The sequence below is a fragment of the Lepidochelys olivacea genome (assembly GCF_965140295.1).
Source record: "Lepidochelys olivacea isolate rLepOli2 genome assembly, chromosome: 3".
NCBI lineage: Eukaryota > Metazoa > Chordata > Testudines > Cheloniidae > Lepidochelys > Lepidochelys olivacea.
Window position 1 is genome coordinate 200,001,176 of NC_140413.1, and position 25,552 is coordinate 200,026,727.

The following is a 25,552-nucleotide window of genomic DNA, read 5'->3' on the forward strand; positions in this document are numbered from 1 at the left end:
CTTTTGAAATCTGATTAATCTTCATACAATAAACTGAATCCCAGTGGGTAAGGTTTCATGTTTAGTACGTATGCATGACTGACTGACTGGGACTCAAGTGAGCTAAGTGTAGTTAGCAGTGGAGTTCTCAACAAACTAATTTAAGTGTTTATTACTCCTTTTCACACACTGCAATTTTCTTTTTCTTTAATGAGAATGCAGGTACCAACTGTTTAATTGTGGTTTTATTGATAGATTCACTTTTCATGGAGATCTGCAAGTTAAACATTTGCCTAGAAATAGTCTCTTTCCTGGCCATCACATTCCAACTACAGAAGCCCTGCATGTTAAAAACGCCCATTGCATGAGTTAGAGCAACATTTTAATAAATACTTTACAAAAATAATGCAAGTTTTTTAAATCACTGACAACTCCTTATTCCTTCCCCACAAAAAAAACTCTTTAAAGAATAGCTTTTTCTGTATAATACTGTGCAGTCAGGACATGCTGGAAGGAAAAAGAATTAAGAAGGTGACTTATTGTACCCCAGTGAATATGTTCAAAAGTCTATATTCGTTTCTCCTTTTTAAAAAGTGCACTTATCTCTTTATAGCAGAACCCTTCTAATTACATGTAGGAATTAAGAAATCCCAGTTATCTCCTAGGTTTTTGTCAACATCCTTTTCCTTTTAACTGCACTCTTCAGCCTCAGCAAATTTTGGCCCTTTAGTCCTTGATCCTGCAAAGACTTACTTACACGGTTTCTTTCTTTGTACACACTGTGTGGCAGATTCTCTAGTGGTGTGAATTGTCATGACTACATTCCCTTCCATGGAGCTATGACCATTCATAGCAGCTGTAGATCTGCCCCTGTGCATAGTCCCATTGAAGTCACTGACTATGCACAGTGTGGGAAGTTAAGCACATTCATGTCTTTGCAGAATCCGAGGCCTTATTTTGGATTCTTCTGGTGTAGCCCAAAGGAACATGGCAGCTGCATCTCCTGGAAACCCTACCACATATATACAGCTAACACCTGAGTGACTGGAAGGGCAATGGAAGCTTCATCTGAGAATGATTAATGTTGGTTTATTGATCTTCAGCATTTCTACCTGTTTTCTCCTCCAATACTCAAGATCTTTCCTTCCCCTCTTCTTAAAGATATGATTAAATACTTTCATCAATACAGCTCCAGTGAAAGTGTTATTTTTAACAGCTGTGTTTATATTAAATAAGTTACATATAAAAATGTTTGAGAGTTTAGGCTTTTTGGCCCTGATACAAAAAAGACCCCTGTCCATGTGGCAAAGCAGGTAAGTTTGTGCTTATCTCTAAGCACATGTTTAAGTCCCATTGACTATAATGGATTTAAGCATGTGCTTAAGTGCTTTGCTGACTCAGGGCCTTTGAGCCTGATTCGCATTTCACTTCCCCTAACTTTACCCTGCAATTAGGAACCGATCGTGCATGATTTAAAATCAATAGGATTTAAAATTGACTTTAATGGGAGCAGGATCAGAGCTTTACTGATTTACACTGATGTAAAATCTGTATCAAGCTCTTTATTCAGCATGAATTTATTCACACTATTTTTCCCTGTGGGTTTTTCTTTCTTTTGAAATAAAATGCATTTTATTGCTATATAAGCTTCTATCATTAAAGGTTTTATGTATGTTTGTATGCAGAGAAGTGTGAGTGTGTGTGAGATATATGCAGATATAAATTACACACACACAGAGAAAAATACACATGTATTATATACAAATATATACACTCATACTAAAGATACTGACCAACCCCATTTCAAATAGATTGTGCCATCTATGGGAATGATCCCCATTTTCCTGTCTGAGGAGGAAAATCCCTTCAGTATTCCCTTGCTTCCTGAAACTGCTTGTAATAGTCTTCATCTGAAGGGTTTTCTGTACATTTCTGACCATTGTTAGGGGGCCGTGCTTCATTGTATCGGCTCCAGTCTCCTTTGCATATAATCCAAGGCAAAATGTCTACTTTGTAATGGAGCTCGGCGGAGAATTCTACGCTGATCAGGTTTGGTGTGCCTGCCCCTTTCCCCCGAGTAATCAGCTGCATATTGTCATCATAGCAACAGTGCTGCGCTGCTAACGTTGTGCTCTCCAAGGAAAGCATAGAGCGGATACAATATCGGGCTGTGGGCTTGTAGATCTCCAATTTTTCCTTTGGCCCACTGGCATCTTTCCAGCGAAAGTTTTTCCGCTTAATCCGATCATAGATCTCCGCAGTGCTGTAAGCGACTTCTGTGGGGTAGGTGCAAGGGCAGCTGGGTAGGTCATTAACCACTTTGTGCATGTATTTCTTCAAGAACTCACTTTTGCAGCTCATCCATCTTTCGCAACTATCAGTGTCTGTGTGAGGAGGAGAGATACATTACACAGCATGTAAATGAATGACATAGCTACCAAGATAACACAATGAAGATAACCAATGAGAGAAATGTAACTGTACTGCAGAAAGTTCTGTGTAACCAAGTAAGGGCTATAAAGCATGCCTGCTTGCAGTGTGGTGACTTATCTTGCTACTGGATAATCAAGAAAGCAAGTAAGTGAATGATATGACAGGAAAAGGCCATCCTACTGTGCATTACATTGCCATAGCTACGTGTATCCTTGGCACTTACTCAGCTTTCATCTTCTTAGGCTTTCAAAGTGCCTTACAAACTTTAATTAAACCTGGCAACAGCCCAGTGAAGTACAATAGACATCAGACCCCGGTTTCGCAAGTGAGTGAACTTGAAGCACAGAGAGGTTAAGTGACTTGCCCTAGGTTAAACAGTGACTCCGAATTGTGAATAGATACTGGCAGCCCTTGCTGTTAACCCTCAGCTCCAAAATCACACAGCCTTCCTGTAACACCACTTGGGGTTCTGAAATGGTACATGATGCTCAACTGGTTTATAATGACACTAAAGACTCCAAGATGATCAGCATAGCCTTGTATTTATGAAAAATACTTTGGTTAGGGCTTCATTTATTTTTCTCTTGTCACATCCTCTGCCTCTCCCAAAAGGATCTTTCAAACAGCTGCAGTTCGAACATGGAGACTGGTCTACAGCACCCAGTAGCAGTTCCAGTTACATGATGTACCATCAGACAATTTCCATAAATTAGGATGGTCTAATGGCACTAGACCTACGAATTTTGGTGCAGCGTGGAGGGGTGGCCAGAGTAGAACATTTAAAGCTGCAGTTAATGGATTATGTAGAAGGGGACTGGAGAGAATCAGTCAAGTTTCTCATATTGTTTTTTGAGGGTCCAAATCATCGCAAACTATGGGTCTGGTCCCACACGTAGGGGCTTCATTCCAGATTCATAGAATCGTACAATATCAGGGTTGCAAGGAATCTCAGAAGGTCATCTAGGCCAACCCCCCTGCTCAAAGCAGGACCAATCCCCAACTAAATCATCCCAGCCAGGGCTTTGTCAAGCCTGACCTTAAAGACCTCTAAGGAAGGAGATTCCACCGCCTCCCTTGGTAACCCATTCCAGTGCTTCACCATCCTCCTAGTGAAAAAGTTTTTTCCTAATATCCAACCTAAACCTCCCCCACTGCAACTTGAGATCATTACTCCTTGTTCTGTCATCTGCTACCACCGAGAACAGTCTAGATCCATCCTCTTTGGAACTCCCTTTCAGGTAGTTAAAAGCAGCTATCAAATTCCCCCTCATTCTTCTCTTCTGCAAACTAAATAATCCCAGTCCCCTCAGCCTCTCCTCATAAGTCATGTGCTCCAGCCCCCTAATCATTTGTGTTGCCCTCCGCTGGACTCTTTCCAATTTTTCCACATCCTTTTTGTAGTGTGGGACCCAAAACTGGACACAGTACTCCAGATGAGGCCTCACCAATGCTGAATAGAGGGGAATGATCATGTCCCTGGATCTGCTGGCAATGCCCCTACTTATACAGCCCAAAATGCTGTTAGCCTTCTTGGCAACAAGGGCACACTGTTAACTCATATCCAGCTTCTCGTCCACTGTAACCCCTAGATCTCTTTCTGCAGAACTGCTGCCTCGCCACTTGGTTCCTAGCAACTTTATTTATGTCATCTGCATTCAATGGGTCTCATCACATGAGTAAGGTGAGCAAAGTTTGGGCCTAAATATTCCAAACATATTAACTCAACGATTTCATGTTCAGTTTTTCATACATTTAAGTCACATTCCCAGTTGTCAATAAGTACTATAGTTTGCCTTACAAGCATACACTAGAATTCGGCATGCCAGGTAACACTGTTGATCCAACTTGTCTAGTATCCTACCTCCGTAAGTGACCAATCCCTGATGCTTCCATGGTAGGGAATAAACCCTCACAGTACACGTGGCCCATTATGTGCACTGTTGTACATGAATGGAAGAAAGTTACATACAGTAATCAGCTCCTACCCTGAGGCATTGATTTGGTTGACCCTATCTTGCCAGCCACAGCTACAAATGCTATCATTGCTCATAAAATTATCCCGTTCACATCAGCTACAGCTGTAACGCTTATAAAAATGACCATGAATAAAATGCTGCTATAGCGCCTTCAACTGCGGCTATCGAAGCGCTTGCAAATTAACGTTGAGCAGTATAGCGCTGCTGTGAGGTAAGGACGCAGCATCCCTGTTTTACAACTGGGGGAACTGAGGCACAGAGAGCGACTTCGGTGATTTGCGGAAAGTTATTCAGAAAGAATCCCGTGACAGAGCTAGGGATAGAACTAAGATACTCTGAGGTCTAGTGCTGTTCCTTAACAATAAAATAATTAACAGAAATTTGACTCATTTTTAAGACAGAGGCTTATGAGCCCAAATATTATAGTGATAGCTTAAAAAAAAAAATCCTAAAAGGAGCTTGTCTCTTTACAGTAAGAAATACTAGATGGCCAGCGGCTTACCAACTTCGAATAGCTTGGTGGCATTGAACTCTTCGCTTCCTGCAAGTAAGCTCACTTCTGTGGCAGCTGTCCTGAAGGTGTCTTCAATCCCTAAAGACAAACACAAACTAATAGCTGTGTTTTCTTAACAGTAAAGAACAATGAAAAACAAAAACAAACAAAGTTTTTATTGCATTGCCTCTGTTGAGTTTAGTGCTGGAGGAAAACATTAACAATATAATGATGAGAAACAGGCTGACGGTGCGGTTTCCCTGTAGATAACTGGTGTACTTGCTCGGCCGTCCTTCAAATAGCCAGGCCAAAAGTTCCAAACTTGGGTGCCTAGAGCTAGTTAGGGCACCTACATCTATATTTAGGTATGTAACTAAGTGGCCTGGTTTTTCAAAGCTGCCCAGTAATTACTCTCCCAGGAATTCCAATAGAAGCTTCAGGTGCAAAGTACCAGTGAAAATCCATCCATTTGGTTAGGTGGCCAAGTTTACAGATCCAGATAGCCTTTTCCTAGCATGTGTTAGGGATGGTTGATGACATCTCAACTTGTTGAGAAATTTCTTAGTGAAAGCTGTAAAGCACAATGTGGAATCTGAAACCTATTGGAGCCCATGCTCCAGCTGAGTTGAAATGCTCCAAAATGCTTAACTGGCACTTTTTTGTGGGGGGAGCTGGAGCAGCGATGGTCCCAGGTCAGGTGGCTCCTTTCTCTCCCCAGCTGCAGAGAGTCAGTAAGTGCTGATGCTAGGCCTGGGTGGGGGCACTTGGCAGCAAGTCAGCTGGAGGGAGCTGGGGATGCTGCAGCCAGGGGAGCATTGGGGTACAGAGCTGCCAGGAGTCCAGGGTGGAGCTGGAGTCGGGCAGCAGGACCACATGGATAGTGGAGGGAGGAGCCTGGCCCAGGTAGGGAGAGGCAGGGACAGGACAGACTCTATGGAGAGTCACTCCCTGCTCGCCCAGGCCTCCCTCAGCTCCCCCGGTCTTCCTCCCTGCTCCCCACACTACCTCTCAGCCACCCTCTGCTCCCTTCCAGGGCCTCCCACGGCCCTGCATTCCAGCACTGCTGTTTCAGACTCCAACACTGGTTGGAGACCACCTCAGCTCCACCTTTTAAGCTGATGGGCGACTTGCTAACATGCTCATGTTTACTTGTTGGCAGGATACCAAATGGTTTTCAGTGAGTGAATGCAATAGCTCCTGTCCCAACAAGCTGAAAATGTATTTGTGTGCCTCGTTCTTCAGTTACATTCTCTTCCGCTGCTAGGGGAATGAAAGGAGTTGGGAGGAAAGAGACAAATATGGAGATAATGGTCCAAAAATCTTAGAAACTTGGGTTGCCTGGCAAGCTCCAGTAAAGCATTTGGCACCAGCCGAGAGACCCATGGAATAACAAAAAAAAGTGTGAAAACATGGTCATTGCTGGGCTAATTGTATCATGCTCAAATGAACACCCTTTCGATGCTATTTTATTGAGCATATATGTACTCAGCTCACTACTATTCTCTTTATATGAAAGCCCTTCAAAGAAGCATTTCAGCATGTAATTTTTATTCCACTGCATCATATATTTCAAAAGTAAGACCAGAAAACTCTCAGGATACAAAAACCGTGTGGTTAATGTAGCCTGTTTCCCTTCCATCCCCTTTCCAGTGAACTTTATCGTGGGCTTGTTACTGGTGCACAGTAATACAAACCAGTGCCTTGCAGAGCTTCCAAAGAGCCTCAGGCTTCCTTACAATAATTTATTGTAAGGGCTTTGCCTTAACTGCAGCTGTAGATGCAGAATAATAGATACCCCAGAATCCTTACAAGGTAATAATTCGCTGCAGAGGTTCTGCTGGCAGTATAAACAGTAGACGCTGAGCTTTTTGCCCTGATCATTTTAAAAATACCAGCAGAGACTCGAAGAGTGTATTACATTTTCCTTGCTGATCCTCAGGTGTCTGTTATGTGACATAATACCTTCTTTCAAGTCTGCCATGGTTTGATGCTCGATGGTAATAAATACCTGAGACTATAACTGGGAGATGGTGACCTCTTCTGGATTTAACCCATTGTTGTTCAGGTTTGATGGGGTGGGGGAATGATCAGCTAGCAGATTACTTGTATGTGTGAGAGTCAGTGTTTCCTGCAGTGGCTAGCAAACAGCAAGCAACATCCTGAGATGGATGGGTGTGCACGTCAGAGAGTAACTGCCACACACTGCTTGTAGAGTGACTTTAAAAATCTCTTGCAGTGCTGGTATTTGTATAGTCCCAGTGCAACAGCTGATCTCATACTTAGGATTTTACAGGTCTTTCACTTCCTTTACCTTCCAAACTGAGAAGCTAAACGTGGCAAAATGTTGGTGAAATGCAATCTGCTGGGGTGTGCTCCCCCTGGCTCTGCCCAGGCACCCCCTTCCCCCAAAGCCCCACCCCCACCCTGCTTCTTCTCACCCCTGCTCTGCCCCCACCCTGCCCAGTTCGGACCCCAGCCCTGAGCGCACGGCACCCTCGCTTCTCCCCCGCAGTGCCTCCTGCCGCTGCGAAACAGCTGATCCAGCTGATCCGTGGCAGGCGGCAGGAGGGAGAGGGAGGCACTGATCAGTGGGGCCTGGCAGTGGGCAGGAAGCGCGGAGGGGAGGGGAAGGTTCTGGTAGGAGGGCTGCCAGTGGCTGCTCAGCACCCACCATTTTTTCCCCATGGGTGCTCCAGTCCCGGAGCACCCACGGAGTCGGCACCTATGTACTGTAATGTGGATGCACCATTCTGCTCTCTGCAGTGTAATTATACAGCTGCAATGCATCACCCTCAGTGCTGCATCATTATATCACAATGCTTCTAACAATCCAAACAGAAATCAATGTTTAAATAAAAGCAGCCCAGAATCTTGCATGTCAATAGTTTTGGGGGTTCATGAAAAGCATGATAACGGCACCCCAAAAAGTGGGTGTGCAAATGTGGATTAATATGTATAAGCAGAGGATCCTCTCAACACGTTGCTCAAGCTGAAACCACATCCTTAATCTGCCCTGTTGTACACAGGCATTGAAGGGCCAAACCTGCTGGTGTTGAGAATTTTCCAATTTGTAGGCAAAATGGACTAGGAGAGAGAGATGGCATTTTAGCCTTAATTCTAGACTTGCTGGTTTGTATTAAGAGACAGGAGCTTTGTGGTTTAATGTCTATTAAAACAAAAATGAAAAATCCCTTGAGTCAACTGCAACAGCTCTTTAGAACATTACTCCTGAGGGTATTCTGCGCCTAAACGTTCTGCATCAAAACATTTAAAATTCTGTGCACATTTTAAAATTCTGCAAAATTCTGAAAGTTTTATTTGTCAATAAATAAACGTAGAGGCTGCAGCATGGCAGTGGAGAGCACAGGCCACTGGCTGCACGAAGGTGGGAAATCACCCACCCCCGGGAGATAGACTCAGTGGTGAGGCTGCACCTGACCCTGACATAGCACAAGGCCTGGGCCTGCCCCAGAAACACCCTTGGACCCTGCAAGGCGCACTAGGTGTGGGGCAGGCAGGCTCAAGGCAGGATCCAAGTGTAGAGGGGCTCAGTGTGAGGGGATCCAGGTGTGGGGGGTGAGAGGACTCTGGGTACAGGTAGCCCAGTGTGGGGTCTAGATGTGAGGGGATCTGGATTCACAGAGGCTTGTTGGGGGGATTTCAGGTGCCAGGGCAATGGGATTCTGCAGGGGCTTCCGGATGTGGGAGTCTCAGTAGGGGGGTCTGGGTGCTGGGGGACGGGGGGTCTAGGTGCAGCTAGTTGGGGGTCAGTGGTGTGGGGGTCTGGATGTGGGGGCTCAGGATGTGCAGGGGGTGGGGCTCTTGCGTGCAGGGAGTTCACTGGGGGGGGGTGGTCTGGGTGCAGGGGTGGGAGTCCGGAGGCAGGGGGGTCTAGGTTCAGGGGGCTCCAGATGCAGGGGTTGAGCGTCAATGGGGTGAGGCTTGGGTATGGAGGACTAGGGAAGTTCTAGATGTACACGGTGAGGCTTGATGGGGGTGTCTGGGTATGGGCGGTCCGGATGCACAGGAGTTGAGTGGATGGGGGAAACAGCTCCCTGTACAGTGACCCCTCCCCCCTGCAGCTGAGGAGCGATGGGGGCAGGAAGCAGGGGAGGATGCTGAGCTTCCTGCAACTGGAGGAGATTTCTAGGGGTGGGTCTAACACAGCCCCAGCCGCTCCTTGCAGGGGGAAGAGGAAATCCCGTCCTCTCCTGCCTCCAGCCCAGCCAGGACTAGCAGCTGATCCCAGCTCAGGTTAGGAGCCACTGACTGGGGTGTCCCCAGCCCTGTGGTGATTTACCTCTCCACCAGCTGCTCCAGGTGCCTAAAACGATGTACCTGCACAGCTAGGAGTGGTGCATGACTGCTCTTGCAGCTTCCCTTTGCTTCCCTGTCAGAAAGTCATTTTTCTGCAGAGAAGGAAAGAAATCTGCGAGGGACGTGAATTCTGCACATGTGCAGTGGCACAGAATTTCCCCAGGAGCAGAATATCTAGGGTATAAGACCATGTTTCAGATCTCCTTTAAAGCCACTTTGCAGAGAGTTGGCATGATACTTTAAAAGGCATATTATTAACTAATATGGAGCCATTATTCCTGACATTATGGCAAGTATATACATTAAATGTATTGCAACGTATGTACTTATTTTCAAATAATAGTCACGTGGCTGTTTTAAAATTGTAAAATTAAAAAACCAAATGCATTCTAGGTGAAATGAGTGCACATTTCTTTCGGCAAAAGCTTCAGTCCTGTGACGTGCGGACTGTTCGGGTAGGCAAGAAGTAACTGCAGCAACAAAAGAAGTTTGCTTTTAGACTGAAACTTTCTGTAACAAATTTAACGCCTTGTAGGTGACAACACTGGATTTAATAACAAATGCTTTGTTAATTTAAAAATAAAAATAGAACTACCCTAAAACATAAAAGACAGACATGGTACATTAATATTAAAATACCATGTCTGTCTTTTACATTTTAGGGTAGTTCTATTTTTTTTTTATGCTGCCACATATGAAATAAAAGTTCATAAGTGACCTTCAGGATTGGAACACCACTTTCTAATAGCACTGTTACCCACCCATGGCCTAAATGTGATGCAGGCCTTTAACCATGTATGGTGAAGCCCGCCAAACCCAGTGCTCTGTCCCCTGGTACAATGATCTTTCTAATAACAATTCAGGTTCTCTCTTTAAAAAAACAACCACCACCATTTGTTAACCAAACCTGGGCAGTTTGGCCTATCACATGTCCTCGACTCAGTGGCTGTGCAGGCATATCCACAGGACCTGGTTCGCTTCTGATTGCCATTCCCGCAGGTTATGCTGCAAATGGACCATGGGCTCCAGTCTCCCTCTCCATCAATATAATCTATCCAGGAACAAAGATGTGGAAGGAAATGAAAAACAAAAACCCTACTACCAAAAACTACTGTATAGATGGTGGTTTTTATTAAGTAGGCATAGCAAGAATGGAATCCAGATGTCTCTACCTGAAACCTGGGCTGAGTGCCAGGCTTAAGCCTGCTGTTTAAATGGTTTTCACACTTGACTCTCCTCAGGGACGTGCATGCAACATTATTTGAAAAAATATTTCCTTTCTCTTTTGACCTTTTGGCAGCCGAGAATCTTCAGCTGTAAAGCTGGGTCATGAACTAACAAAACATCTATTCAAACTTTATTTTTCCATTGGTAGGAATATGCTTTCTGATCATAAACTGATCAGATATGTAATAAAAACATTTACTTTAACCCCGCCCGAATAAACCCCTCTAAACATATCTATAGCACACAAAGATATTCAAAACTTAATTGGATTTTAGGACAGAATGCAGGTTGGATTCTGTTTGGGTAGTTGATTGTATGCGGAAATATTTCAGCTTCATTCTTTAATCTCCCCACACGTCAGAGCAACGTCTATAACTCACATGTTATAGAAGAAGTTACTGCCGTAGTGAATTACGAGCTCTTTTCAAACCCGTGTAATGAACATTTTATAACCCTAACTAAATGACTAACTGTTGTCACTGAGGGCCTGATCCTGCACCATTAAAAGCTCTTTGGGTCAGGAACCAGCCTTTTGTTCTGTAATGACTGGGGCTTCTAGGCAGTACCACAGTGGAAATAATACAAACATGACTCGGCCCAAATTGAGTGAAATATTCCCCTGACTAGCCCGGGAAGCCGAGAGCGCAGAGTGTACTACCTAATCCCGCTTCACTCCCGATATCAAAGATGCCACTTCAGTGTTACACATTTGCTAGCAGACCAACCAAGCTCCTGTCTCTCACTATGTAAAGGACCGGGCTAGTGCAGAGTTTTCTGCTGGGGTTAGAGGTGTCTATTTTATAACACGGTTTGTTTTATTGCCAGTGTGGACAGAAAACATGGACAATAAACCCCATTAAAGATGGGTGTTTTAGCCTACAGAATCCACACTCGGAATAGAAATCTTCTTTTAACACTGATGCCCTTAGGTGTGGCAGAGCACTGTACATCTTTTTGTAGTACTAAAATTTGTCCACAAATACAGGTACAAGAAGAAAGGACTTTAAATAAGTATTCAATACTTATGTACATATTTAAATATAACATTCAGCAAAAAAGCTCTCTCTAAGTTAAGGCTCTAGACTCAAACCTAATCAAAACAAGGGAAACAAAGGGCAGGTCTACACTACAGCCCGGATCTATGCACTGAGATCGATCCACCAGCGGTCGATTTAGTGGGTCTACTGAAGACCCGCCAAATCAACAGCAGATCGCTCTCCAGTCGATCCCTGTACTCCCCCCCCCCCCCCAGGAGAAGAGTAAGGTAAGTTGATGGGAGAATTTCTCCCTTCAACCCCCCGTGGTGTAGACCCCGCGGTAACTCAACCTAAGGTACGTTGACACCAGCAACGTTATTCACATAGCTGGAGTTGAGTAGCGTAGGTCGACTTACCGGGGTAGTGTAGACTTGGCATAAGGCTGAAACAGTAAGCTAAAGCTGCTCTGCGTGTAGATGATGCAACGTGACTGACAGGGAATAAAACCACTGCTTTGAAATGCTGCTCTACCTCACATCTTAAGTATAGGGCCCTACTAAATTCACGGTCCATTTTTGGTCAATTTCACAGTCATAGGATTTTTAAAATAGTAAATTTGATGATTTCAGCTATTTAAATCTGAAATTTCATGGTGTTGTAATTGTAGAGGTCCTGACCCAAAAAGGAGTTGTTGCGGGGAGGGGGGAGGGGGGTTGGGGGGCTGGCAAGGTTATTGTGTGTGGGGGTGGTTGTGATATAATTCCCTTACTTCTGTGCTGCTGCTGGAGACGGCGCTGCCTTCAGCCTCGGGCAGCTGGAGAGCGGCGGCTGCTGGCCGGGAGCCCAGCTCTGAAGGCAGAGCCGCGGCCAGCAGCAGCGCAGAAGTAAGGATGGCCCGGTAGGGTGTTGCCACCCTTACTTCTGCGCTGCTGCCTGCAGAGCTGGGCCCTCAGTCAGCCCTTTGGCCGCCCAGCTCTCAAGACAGCAGCGCAGAAGTAAGGGTGGCATGGTAGGGTGTTGACACCCTTATTTCCGCGCTGCTGCTGGCAGGGCGCTGCCTTCAGAGCTGGGCGCCTGGTCAACAGCCACCCCTCTCCGGCCGACCAGCTCTGAAGGCAGCACAGAAGTAAGTGGCAACACTGCAAACCCCCTAAAATAACTTTGTGACGCCCCTATAACTCCCTTTTGGATCAGGACCCCCAATTTGAGAAAGGCTCATCTCCCCCCATGAAATCTGTAGAGTATAGAGTAAAAGCACACAAAAAAGACCAGATTTCACAGGGGAAGACCATATTTCACGGTCCGTGAAATGTTCTTCATGGTCGTGAATTTGGTAGGGCCCTACTGAAGTATATATTGATTTACAGCTTCATCCTTAGAGGCGCTGAACCATTTGCACCTCCCATCGTGTGCATGAAAAGTCATCTCCCAGAAGTCATCCCAAAATGTGTAGCTATAGCCCAATGCGATGGTAAGGAAATAATTCCTCCTTTCTATTTTCTGCTTTCAGCAACTGTTTCATACAACAAGCTGAAAACAATTGTTTTCCCCATGATACATCTGGAACAGAATTACACAAGCAAAATGTTCCTGCTGTCTATGCCACTCCCTACACAGGAGTCAACGTAACTTGTCTTATTTATATCTCAACCAAACATGACCACATTGTAGTTCTCACTCATTTATCCTCCAGTTACATTTTAGCTTCCAAATCACTGCACATGGTTCTAAATTTGTAGTTATCCTTACCCTAAAAATAAATGAGACCTTGTTTCCTTTGTTTAAAAAAAGTACACTTATGAATAAAAAAAAATTCTTGTAGGATAACTGGTATAATTTTCAAGATTATAGACTTTCAAGTGGAATGTGGCTACCACAGCCTAGTTTGTGCATCTGCACAGATTTGTCTTTAAAAGCCAATGAACAAAAGCCACATGTTGGAAAAATTCTATTTTGCTTGGCCTACTTTCAGCGATGCCTCACCATTCTCATTTCCCCCCAAACTAGTTTTACAATCCCAAGGTGCCCATAAGAGGTCTGGAATGCGAACTCACCATACTCTGGCTGTTCCTTGGATTCAAAAGTCCGGTGGTTGGGTGCATGCCTATCCCACTCACCAAGAGGGTTTAGGAAGTTGCTGTCTTCGGTGGTGCTGTCATGCTTGTAGTCCTGGTCACCGCTACTCATGCGAGTCAAAGTGGATGACGTCTGCCACCAGTTCCTCCAGTCAGGGGATGGGACTGGCCAGCTAGGTTTGCTGCTCTCTTTGTGTAGATCCTTCTCTGGTTCAGTATCAGGGCCATCAACCACTTCTATGGTAACCTAGAGAATTCAAGTTATGCCAGGTCAGTCAGCATGCAAAATCCAAAACTAGATCATCTCCACAGAGAGTGTATCAGTGGGAAATCTTCTATACAGCAGAGACACGGGACTGATGTTATCTAGCAAAGGGGGCTTATAATCCTTTGGGGCTAGCCGGTTATAAACCATATGTGGATTACTATGAGCCCAGAGATATGCAGAAACTGAGTGATCCCTTCTGCCACCTCTTCCGTGTCAAATCTTGGAGCAAAAAGGCCAAAAAAAAAAAAAAAAATCCTGAACAAAACAAGAACCAAACCTGCATTTTAAACCTTTACAGTGAAGCTTTCTGTCTTCAGGGGAAAAAGTCGTTTAAAAGTTTATGAAGAAGAAAAGGAAAAAAACACTCACTTTAAATTCATTGGGCCTGAATATGAAGTGAATGTGAAATGTGCTAGATCAGAACGGTAGCCTTTGTTGTTGGCTTTGCATAGGTGCAAATAACTACACCAGGTGCAAGGCAGTACAGAATCAGTTGCATTCTCTTTGCTTGTTGAATACCTGCTCAAGTGTTGGCCTGGTCGCTGGCTGATAAGGGGATTTGCACCCTAGAAGATTTTCGTATAGTGCAGTTGTAACATTGTAATATTTAGGGCTGGCACTAGTGTGTGAAACCATAGTGTAGGTGGCCACAGATTCATTACATTCTTCTTTTACCCTGAGATACCTTTTATATCCAAGGGCACAATGGGAATTTTAATCATAAATGACTGTCAACATTTTTTCAACAAAATATAATAAATAATATACGTTTTATATCACTATTCATTAGAGAAGCTTTAAGCATTTTTTGTCAATTGTCACAACAGCCCTCTGAAATAGATTTGATTATACTCATTTTCCAGAGGGGTAAGAGGAGGTACATTTAAATCACTTGTCTAAAGTAGGACAGGCCACTATCAACCAGGAATAGAACAGCCCAGATTCAAGATTCCCTGCTCAAATCCCTAGACCACACATACATTCATGCATACAAATAAATCTGTATAATACTGTATAGTAATTACAACACACCCTTTTGCTGCTTTTCAATGCATACAAATAAATGAATTAATTAGGAATCTCTTAAATAAATGTTGGGTGCGCACATACATGTGTATTTAGGGAGACACTGGCAGTAGCCATCAGGAATCTAGGGTCCCTGTGTCATGGAAATACTGTGTGACCATAGACAAATAAACTATGGGTCAGAGTCATTGGTATGCCCTTGCTGCTTTGTGCTGCTCCACTAATGCAATGCAGCTGTAAACCCAGTTCAGCCCGCTGAGTAAGCTGGACTTTTGGGTTGGCCAAAGGAGCCAGAGTGTAGCGGCGGTTCTGTCATATATATATCTAATATATAAAATGTGTGTGCGTATGTACATTTTATAGATACACCTACATGTTACAAAAGTCTTTTGGACAGAACTTTCTTAAAATTGGATTTTTATAAACCAGACAAAACACAATAGCTTGTTATGCTGGGGACATGAAGGCAACCGGATTAGAGTTCGCAGTTTCATAAAATTGGTTTTAATAAAATCATGGTTTACCTGAACACACACTCTCTCTCTGGCAAATAAAACCCCATGTACTTTCTATATCCGTCATGCTACCTGTGAGCTGCCGAGGGACATTACACAGGAAGTGGAATGGCTCCAGCTGAAGATCTGCTGGAGCTCAGTTGTGCAGAATGCAGTTGTACACTTACAAAACAATGCACACATTTCCTTTTTGGAGAAACAAGCCATTGCATTTACACACTACTTCCCCTCTGTCTATGGTCAGAAAAATTGAGATGAAATGACTGGGAGGTCACTTCCACTGGGAAGTTCCACGGGAATTGTGTAGAAAGAAGCAATACAGGTATGCAGTTGTTGTAACAAAATAACTCTCTGGGAAGGAGATAAACAAAAATATGCTGGACAGCTTTGTCTTACATTCATTTTAATGGTGGAATCAAAATGATTACTCCAACAGATTATTCACTGCACTTTCTACAAACTGAGAATTAAAATAGATTTCATATGCTTGAAACGATAAGTGACAGTTCACGGGCTGTACGGATCCAAGTAAAACAGCGCTGTGTATCCAATAAGTGGGAATAAACAAGGTGCTTTGGAGCAGTTTAAAGACAAATAGCTAGGCTTGGAAGATCCTATCACTGGCTAAGTATTAACAGGACTTTTTTTTTTAAAAGCACATTAACTTTAAAAGCAAAAACTAAATGAAAGGAAACAAAAGAGACTTTCCAAAGGGAGCACTTCAGAATCAGTCCTTCTTTGCTATTTTTAAATTGTAATAAGATGACCTCTCTGGGTATTTCAAGCAGATGTAACCTGAAATCCCATAGGAATCTAATTTAAAAGATTACTCAGAATAAAAAGTTATTTTTAAGATAGTATAAAAAGATCTTTGAATTTTCAGTTAACCCTGCTATATTTTTAATGTGTTCGCTATTAGACAGTCTTATTACAGGGTACTTTAAAACAATAAGGATTGCACATCTCAAAGTAAGTAGCATTAATTTCTTCTTAAAGCTGGGTTAAAATACAAAAAACCTCCACTTCCACCAATTATTAAACAATTATATTATTCTTTCTGACAGGCCTAAGGAAAATGGATTTAGTCACCCTCCATTCTGCTGCAGTTTTCCCAAACACACCACTCTAATGCAAACTGCAAGGTGTTAAACTCATCTGCTACAAATGGATTATTAATAAAGTGTGTACTATATACTTCCACAGAGATTTCACTTCTCCAGCTCTGGAGTCCAAGTATTTCTAACATGCCCATCATTGCAGAATTCAGCTGTCAGACTGTGTAAATTCACATTAATGAAGTAAGTTTGTGCGTGATGAAACTTGACAAAGAATCAAGTTCCCACAGGAGGACAAAATACCACTACCTGCCAAAACAGAAGTATTTTCCCCTTGCCAGGTGCTTCATGTGTCATTTACCACCAGCCTTTTCTGCTGTACTCCCAAGGTGTCTGTATTGCAATGGGGAGCGGCAGAGCAGTGGAATGGGACACAACAGCACAGCACCCTTTAGGGTCCATAGGAGTGGGAAACTGTGACTTGAAATTCAAGCTCAGGCGAGAACTAACATTCCAATAAAAACTGGGGAATCAAGTTCCAAGTTCAGTACGCCCTCAGAGCTGGGTAGCATTGGATGGGTTGTAGCAGGGGCTGGAAGAGAGGAAAGCTCAGTAAGAGAGAATAAATAGGTGGCCACATCCCATTCATGTGACTTCACTCTCGTTGCTAATGGGAAGGAAGGAAGTGATTCTATTTTACACTGAGTAACCCTGCCACACTGGCAGGTCTGCATGCGTTACTGACCTGGCATTTGTCAAATCAATGGAGACCAACAAAAGGGCTTTTCGGTGAGGAAGAAGAAAAAAAAAAAAATCTGTGCTCCCAAAGGAAATATGGCACTGGTTTCAAAAATCACCTCACATTTTAGAGGACCTCCAATGAATTAGTTTATTTGAGTGCAATGGTGCATTTGGCTGCAGCTCTGACACCAAGCTAAAAAGCAACCACCATACACTAATGGCAACAGCTGCTGTGGTTACTCCTTTAAACAACCTCTTGCCTTACCAATACTAAACAACTGTACAAATGCAGCTTGAAATGATGCAGGGGTTGAAAAATGGGCCAAACTTCTGCAGGGCTAACAGATCACAGAAAAGCCAGTAAGAGAGTCCTTCTTGTATTACTCGCAAAGGGCTTACATACATCACAATAGCAGTGAATGGTGTTACTTTAGCAGTTATTTAAAAAAATAAAAGTATTTGACAACTTTTGCATAGATCTTCTAACTAGAACTGACGGTTTTGTGGCTCTATTTGTTTCTAGTGTACTGGATCCAATACCTTTATATTCAACAATGACCTTGTAGTTGGTGTAGTAACCTTGGGGCAGGGCTAGTTTTCTTAACACTGTGATTATACTATCCGTAACCCCACCTCCCCAGGAATAACAACAACAACAAAAATGTGGACAAGCGCATAACTGACATGATACAGCAATTGCTTTCTTTACCGCTATATAAAACAGGGCTCACAGGAATATCATTTCAAACTGTTTTCACAGGCTGACTTTCAGGCCTGTAAAGTATACTTCTACAATTTATAGGAAAAATGTCTTCATTTTTTGATGTGTTATTATTGGTCTGTGTGTATGTCCTAGAAAACACTGGACAGCAGGACCAAGATTTTCAGAAAGAGGAGCCCAGAGCTGGGATCCTAAATCTATATTTAGGCACCTAAGTAAGCAGCCTGAAATTCTGGCCACATATTTAGGTGCTTAAATTGAATTAGGTCCTAAATGAATTTAGTAGCCTAAAGTTAGGCTCCTGTTTCTGTAAAATCTTGGTTTTCTGGGAGAGAAGGCTAAGTTTCTCAGGCCCAAGACCCCACTGTCACTATTGGTATGCCATTGCATGTGTTGTACAGTTTTCAGACGCCACATCATCCAGTGAAAAGGGAGCTCAGAATGACAACAATTATTTATTTGTATGGGGAAGCCAGGAAAACGTTACTCCTCATTTATCCATTCTTTGGCTTTAAGCATTCAATAACTTTCCTGCCAGGGAATGTATCCCCCCTGTCCCCCTCTATATTCTGTGGTTTACATTGTTATTTGTAAATATATATATATATATGTATAGTGGCACACTATTTACCTCAGTCTGCAGCTCCAGGCCTTTGTACAGCCTCCCAGACTACCCTCCTCTAGGAATTCATGAATATATAACGGGAAGACTTCTAGTAGCAGTGGGGGCAAAAGACATATCTGGCTTTAAGACTAAGCTTGATAAGTTTATGGAGGGGATGGTATGATGGGATAGCCTAATTTTGGCAATTAATTGATCTTTGACTATTAGCAGTAAATATGCCCAATGGTCTATGATGAGATGTTAGACAGGGTGGGATCTGAGTTACTACAGAGAATTCTTTCCTGGGTGTCTGGCTGGTGAGTCTTGCCCACATGCTCAGGGTTTAGCTAATCGCCATATTTGGGGTTGGGAAGGAATCTTCCTCAAGGGCAGACTGGCAGAGGCCCTGGGGGGTTTTCACCTTCCTCTGCAGCGTCAGTCATGGGTCACTTGCTGGAGGATTCTCTGCACCGTGAAGTCTTTAAACCATGATCTGAGGACTTCAATAGTTCAGACATAGGTTAGGGGTTTATTACAGGAGTGGGTGGGTGAGTTCTGTGGCCTGAGTTGTGCAGGAGGTCAGACTAGACAATCATAATAGTCCCTTCTGACCTTAAAGTCTATGATTTTATTAGAAAGCATGTATTCAACATACAGTCAATTTACTACCGAGGCCTGTTGAATACTGGAATGGCGCTAGGTCCAAATCTGTAAACATTTGGAACATTACAACTTGTCTACGAAGTAATGGAGCATCAGTTTTGACACATTTTGTTGTTTCCTAATAATGTCTGTGACTAACTAAAGTACATCTTTATCTTTAGGTATGGATGCCTAATAGACAGATATATACATTGGTAAATTTGTGGGTGGATGGGTATAGAGTGCCAGGAATGTATTTAATAAGAGAACTTGTTATAATAGTGCATTATGTTTTTGTAAACACATGTTTTAGGCAGATCAATATTTCACTAAATTATTTTGGTTAAACATGACTTCTTATTAATGCAGATTTTCCTTTGAGACACTAAATTAAATTGCTAATTTTTTTCTTCCTAACCCTCTGTCTTTAAGCTGCAAGTGACTTGTAACAGGTTATTCCAAAACCAAGAAGATGATTTTGACTAAAAGCATATCAGATTTTTGTGGAGAGAAGGACTTTCTACTCAAGGTGGCTGCTGCTAAAATTAACATTTAATTCTTTGTTTTCTGAACAGAGGGCCAGATTTTGATTTCTAGGTGAGAATTTAATCTACAGTCATTCCACTGTAATCTGTGGAATCACTTGAGATTTACACTAATGTAACAAATGAGAACGTGACCATAGTTTCCAAGATACTAGCTTCCTGATAGTCACATTGCCAGTGGTTGGCTACAGAATAAAAGAGGTAAAACGCTGCTCAAAACCAAAGAATGAAAAATATCTATATGACAAGAGGATGAAAGAAAGACATCTGTCTACAGTGTCGTAAGAAAACTATGATTCTACCTCTAGCTTTGTGCAGTCAGTGGCATTCATAGAGGGGTTCGGAGGAACTGGGATCTGTACATCCAGGTAGGCAAAAAGTATCCAGAATCTCTCTCCACATAACAGCACGATGGGTTGGGATACCACACAGAGGAAGGGTATAAGACGAAGGCAGTGACTAAAGGACTGAAGCAAAGCTTAAAGCTGACTTGGTTGGGTTAAGCCATTTTCCATAGTGTGTAAAATATCAGTCTTAATGAAGTGTGTACCTGAATGTTGGGGTTTTGCCCATTGATGTCTGCTTTTGATAGGTCAGGAAAGTTTGGGAGATCCAGGAGGAAGGATCTGGGTCCATCTCTTTGTAATGATGTGTGTCCATTTTCCTGCCTGAATCGCTGTTTGGGGAATGGCCTGTGTGCTGCCTGGTGGTCAGGATATTGTCTTCTGTCATTAGGGTTTAATGTGAAGCTGGTTTTGGGAGCAGAATGGCCATCGGGATCCAGGGTGTTCTGGGGAGAAAGGAATACAATCAAACAACAAACAGTAACAATAAAACAACCCAGCCTTGGCTACACTGACCCCTATCTCCAACTTTTAATTGATGAAGATAATCAAACAGACAGCATGTGTAACCAGCAGAATACCAGGACAACATTGCTCAGGCAGCCTTTGTACATTCTGCAAGGTGCATATAAATCCTTACATGTACATTCCAAAGCTAGGAACCCAAGTACATAAAATATAATGCTAGAATTTTCCTAAGAGCTCGGCATCCAACTCTCAGGGAATTGTTCAGTTACAATAGTATAAATCTGCAGCCAGACCAGATGAGATAAGATTCAGTGTTACTTGGGTACCCGTGCTCCTTCAGGATCTTTTGACAATCTCAGCCTTCCAGCAGGTCCTTCAACATGGACATGGGCATGTAACTTTAGGCACCCACACGTGAAATGATTGGCCTTCACACCCTGAGCTGCAAAAATGTGGTGCAAGATCAAAAAGTGCTTTTGAAAATCATGCCCCACCTGTTTTCAATGACCTAAAACAATGAAAGGGCATCATTATTGTAAAGTGGTTTGGTTTTGTCCCACAGCCAAATCAAAACAGAAGTACTGAATGCAAAGTTCACCTTGGACTTTGCAGGGTTAAAAGATCATCACACTGCTGAACTGGACAGCTCTTACTCATCTGCCTTCAAACTCACTTAGACACATAGACTTATAGACTTTAAGGCCAGAAGGGACCATCATGATCATCTAGTTTGACCTCCTGCACATTACAGGCCATAGAACCTCACCCACACCACTCCTGTAATAGACCCTTAACCTCTGGCTGAATTACTTATGTCCTCTGATCATGATTTAAAGACTTCAAGTTACAGAGAATCCACTATATATTCTAGCGTAAACCAGAAACTGACCTGTGCCCTCTACTGCAGAGAAAGGTGAAAAACTCCCAGGGTCTCTGCCAATCTGACCCAGGGGAAAATTCCTTCCAAACCCCAAATTCGGTGATCAGTTAGACCCTGAGCATGTGGGCAAGACCCAGCCAGATACTTGATAAAGTGTACTCAGAGCCCTCCCTATCTATTGTCCCATCACTGACGGTTCTAATCCTCCATGCTATTCCTCTTTGGTCTTGAGCATCTTCCTTTCTGTGGGATTAAATTTTCATGTTTTCTTAATGGTGGGATTGAATTTCACCAAGGTTCGGGTCAGGGGTTAATGCTTCTGCTTTTGTTGAGTGTGTTTTTGCAGTGTATCTTACAGAAGTCTGCCTTCTGCCCAGTAGCTGGGTTGCCAATGTCTTTGACCTAGCCAAAGTGACACATTTTGTATCAAGATAAACCACACCTCAAACATGGCCAGGAGTCAGGACTGTCCTAGGGACCCAAGGAAAAAAATAGCAATCAAATTCCATCTTCTTACGTAGCTTTAAAATAACAGGGCAGTGGACAGATTCAACACTGATTTTGCTTTTGACTCTGAATTTTTAGGATTGAGGTTGCAGGCATGATTGTCTGAGGATCTTTAATTTCCAGTTCACAAAGACAGAAAGCCTGAATGGGGTAAATGTTTTAAAATGAAATGGCCACATGTGTTTCTACTGTAGCATGTTTCTGACAGTGATGCTGGTTAAGCACAAGCTCCACCTCCTTCCCCTGGCTCAAATTAAGCTTCCATGCCTTTTGTGAAGATCTCAGCTAATAACTTCAGTGAATTTTCATTTAAATATTTTTTTGCTACTCATAAGAGCTCCCAATTGCATTTTGACAGCTTTTACAATATAATCGGCACACATTAGAACAAAACATTCAGTGAATTAAAAAAATTAAAGACGAATCTGGGATCAAGAGAAATCTGCTCTGAAAATAAAAATTAAGCAGATTTCCCTCCCCTTTATTAAAAAAATAACAGAAGCAGAGTGGGTTGAATTTAAAATGTCCTTTCAGCATTTATGTACCACAGCTTGTGATTAGAAGGGTTATAACATGGAAGCACAGTATTTTTTAAAAGCGCCAGATTTAAAAATTAATATTGGGTAGTTTAAGGATTAGGGCTCGTCTTCACTATCGGCTAAATGGGCGCCGCTGTGATTGATGCAGTGGCGTCGATTTAGTGGGTCTGGTGAAGATGCAATAAGTCGATGGCAGAGTGCTCTCCCGTCGACATAGCACATTGTAGACACCCACTGTAAATGGATCTAAGCTATGTTGACTTAAATTACGTAATTTATGTAATTTAACTAGAGTAACTTATATTGACTTACCTCATTAATGTAGACTGGGCCTTAATAGTGTTAAAACAAAACCTAAACATGGGGACTAAACTACCTAGTCCTCCCTGTCTGTGCTGGAGGATAATGGCAAGGTTTTTGGAGACCAGATTATATCCTCCAAATTAACCTAGTCATCTAGGGCCTGATCCAAAGCCCACGGGAATCTGTGGGCTGTGGATCAAGCTTATCGACTTGATCCAAGTCACACTGACATTACTGACTCAACGCTGATACACCCTCAGTGGTGTGGGATCAAGCCTCTAGTGCAGTACAGTAGGTTTCAAGTCTAGTACTGGATAGCAATGTTTAGATGACTAGTGCACTCAGTCCATCTTCTCTGGTTCCTCCTACACAAACTCTCTTCCCTTTGACAGTGACACTCCTCCCCTCCTGTCTCCTGCTAGCTGCCATCCTTGAGAGGCAGTGTGTCCATGTGGATAGAGTGCTGGATTGGGACAGCACTGGATTCTATTCCTGGTTCTACCACTGGTCTGCTGGCTGACTCTGAGCAAGTTAATTCACTTTGTGGTGCCTCAGTTTCCCTATCTCCAAAATAGAGATAATAGAGACAATGACCTGCTTTGAAAATCAGGTTGAGAGCTGCAAGAAAAGGGCTAGGTAGTAACATTATCCTACTTACAGTTTCACTGCTCTTGTACCACAAGGCATTATGGGGCACTTCAAATACTGAAGTCTCATGCTTTCTGACTTGCTTCCTAATCTTGAAAGTCCAGTTTCTAACTCTCAGATGTTGGAGATTAAATAAATATCAGACAATTACTGAATAAAGCTTTTCCCCCTATTTTCCTCCCAAATGGTCATATTGCACTTTTGACTATAAGACACCCAATTTGATGTTGGGGGTCTTGCCAGGTAGAGCATTTTCAGGTTATTCTACTATAATGGTATTTGGAACTATTGTGTTATGTTCCCAAATTGAAAGTTAGCCAAAATCTGGATTTAGGTTAATAAAAAAAATTCATGTTGAGGCTGTCTTTATACATCAAGAAAAATCAGGAATGAGTAAAACCAAACATTTTATTTTTCTTCGCACTTATCCTTGAAAGAGAAGAGTTTGTCCAAAAGAGAATGATCAAGCTTTTCCTTTTAACGGGATAAACAAATAAAAGGTTCTGTTATCTTCATGTATAACTTTCCTGTAGTGAGATGAAAATATTCTCTTAAAAGTTTAAAATACTAGAGGATAATAAAAAGAAAAGGAGGACCTGTGGCACCTTAGAGACTAACAAATTTATTTGAGCATAAGCTTTCGTGAGCTACAGCTCACTTCACGAAAGCTTATGCTCAAATAAATTTGTTAGTCTCTAAGGTGCCACAAGTCCTCCTTTTCTTTTTGCGGATACAGACTAACACGGCTGCTGTTCTGAAACCTGTCATTATGCGAGGTAAAGGACAACAGTTATCCAAAAGGTCAGTGACTGGTCTTTATAGCTATAATTCCTTTAAATTAGTGTCATTTTTCTCCTAAACAAAGAGTGAGCGGAGGACAGAAAGGAGAGAGAGGCAGAAAAGTAATCTCAGTAACACATGAAAAACAAAGAGCCCAACTTCCCTCAGTAAACTCTTGCTCAGGGGTAAAGCTTACCTACTGTTATCACACATTAGAGAGGCATAATAACGGGCATCTGAGGTAACAAAGTCTTCCCACACACTGAGTACCGTCAATCACAGTGCTAATTATTAAAGATATGCAAACAGGATATGGCACTTACACATCTCCTATATAATTTGAATAGACAGATTGTAAAGTCCAGCCACCTTTAGCTAATGTATGTTTCTGACAGGAATATCAGTTTAAGGCTTTCGATTTCTGTTAGATAATGAGTAATTTACATCAGTTTCTTGGAGCACTATGATTAAACAGTTTCCCAGCCATGTACATCCAACAAAAGACACTATGCTGCTATAAAATAAATTCAGACAGACAGAAACCAATGAAGAAATCTGACATTTTACTGTTTTGGGGCAGGGTATCTGATGCTAGCAATGACTCTTATTGCAAAATTAAATATCAACTTCATTCCTTCCTGTTTTAAAGGGTTTGTCCTACGATCTCAGAAGCATCTTAATTTTCTACACTAATGCAGCCTGTGTATTTGGTCAGCGGGACTACATAGCTTGAGGGAATTAATAATAGATATGCACAGCCTTATATCTCTGTATCAGTGGTTTAAATTCCAAAAGGCTCAGTATTGACCTGTAGCTCTTGTAACAAGGGTGTGATACACAGGAGTGGTGGTAAGAGACTCAAATATATTTCCACCTGACCTGAATTGGGGTTACAAAAGTTAATACCCTTCACATAACAGGAGTCAGAGGCTACCCTTATGCTTACTGCATAATGCATACAGTAGTTCAGTGCTCAAGGTAAGATAAACTGGTGGTTTTAATTTAGTCCTTAGCAGGCAGGTGTCCCCATTATAAAACCATCATCAGAGTTATCGCTAAGACCAAAGGCTGAAAGGAAATGGAGACTGGATTCCCTGGACAGCACAGAGACTATGCAGGTGAGATGAAGGAAAAGGCTTTCAAGAGTTAGCCAGCACCGTAATATTTCCTGTTACTGCGAGATTCTGATAGTTAAGTTAGGTTATAGGCCTTGATAGTGAAGTTAGGTTATAGTCTGGCAGTTCTTCTGGTTTCCTCATTGAATTTGATATTCAAATAGCTACAGCGGACAAAAACACTGGCTTCCAGCTGTGACTGTTAAGAAGGCTCCATCACTTACTACGTGACAATTAGCTGGTTACAGTAGCTCTTGCACCCCTATGACCTCCAGACGGGTTACTACTGGGAATGAGTACACTGGGCTTTAAAACAAGCTCCAGCTGGTCTAAAACTCAGCATCCTGCCTCACAAGCAACATTGGCTGATGAGA

The 25,552-nt window shown here is 42.6% G+C and overlaps 1 protein-coding gene across 1 annotated transcript in view; it reads right to left on the reverse strand.

The window, feature by feature from the left end:
• Positions 1-206: 206 nt before the first annotated feature.
• Positions 207-25,552, reverse strand: part of ISM1 (isthmin 1) — a 69,144-nt gene continuing 43,798 nt past the window's right edge. Inside the window, exons 2-6 of the mRNA XM_084623554.1 lie at positions 20,145-20,384; positions 13,457-13,724; positions 10,106-10,249; positions 4,891-4,980; positions 207-2,363 (exon numbers count right to left, since the gene is read on the reverse strand). Of these exons, the coding sequence (XP_084479680.1) occupies positions 1,846-2,363; positions 4,891-4,980; positions 10,106-10,249; positions 13,457-13,724; positions 20,145-20,384 (1,260 nt within the window). The 3' untranslated portion in view covers positions 207-1,845. The remainder of the gene's footprint in view (positions 2,364-4,890; positions 4,981-10,105; positions 10,250-13,456; positions 13,725-20,144; positions 20,385-25,552) is intronic.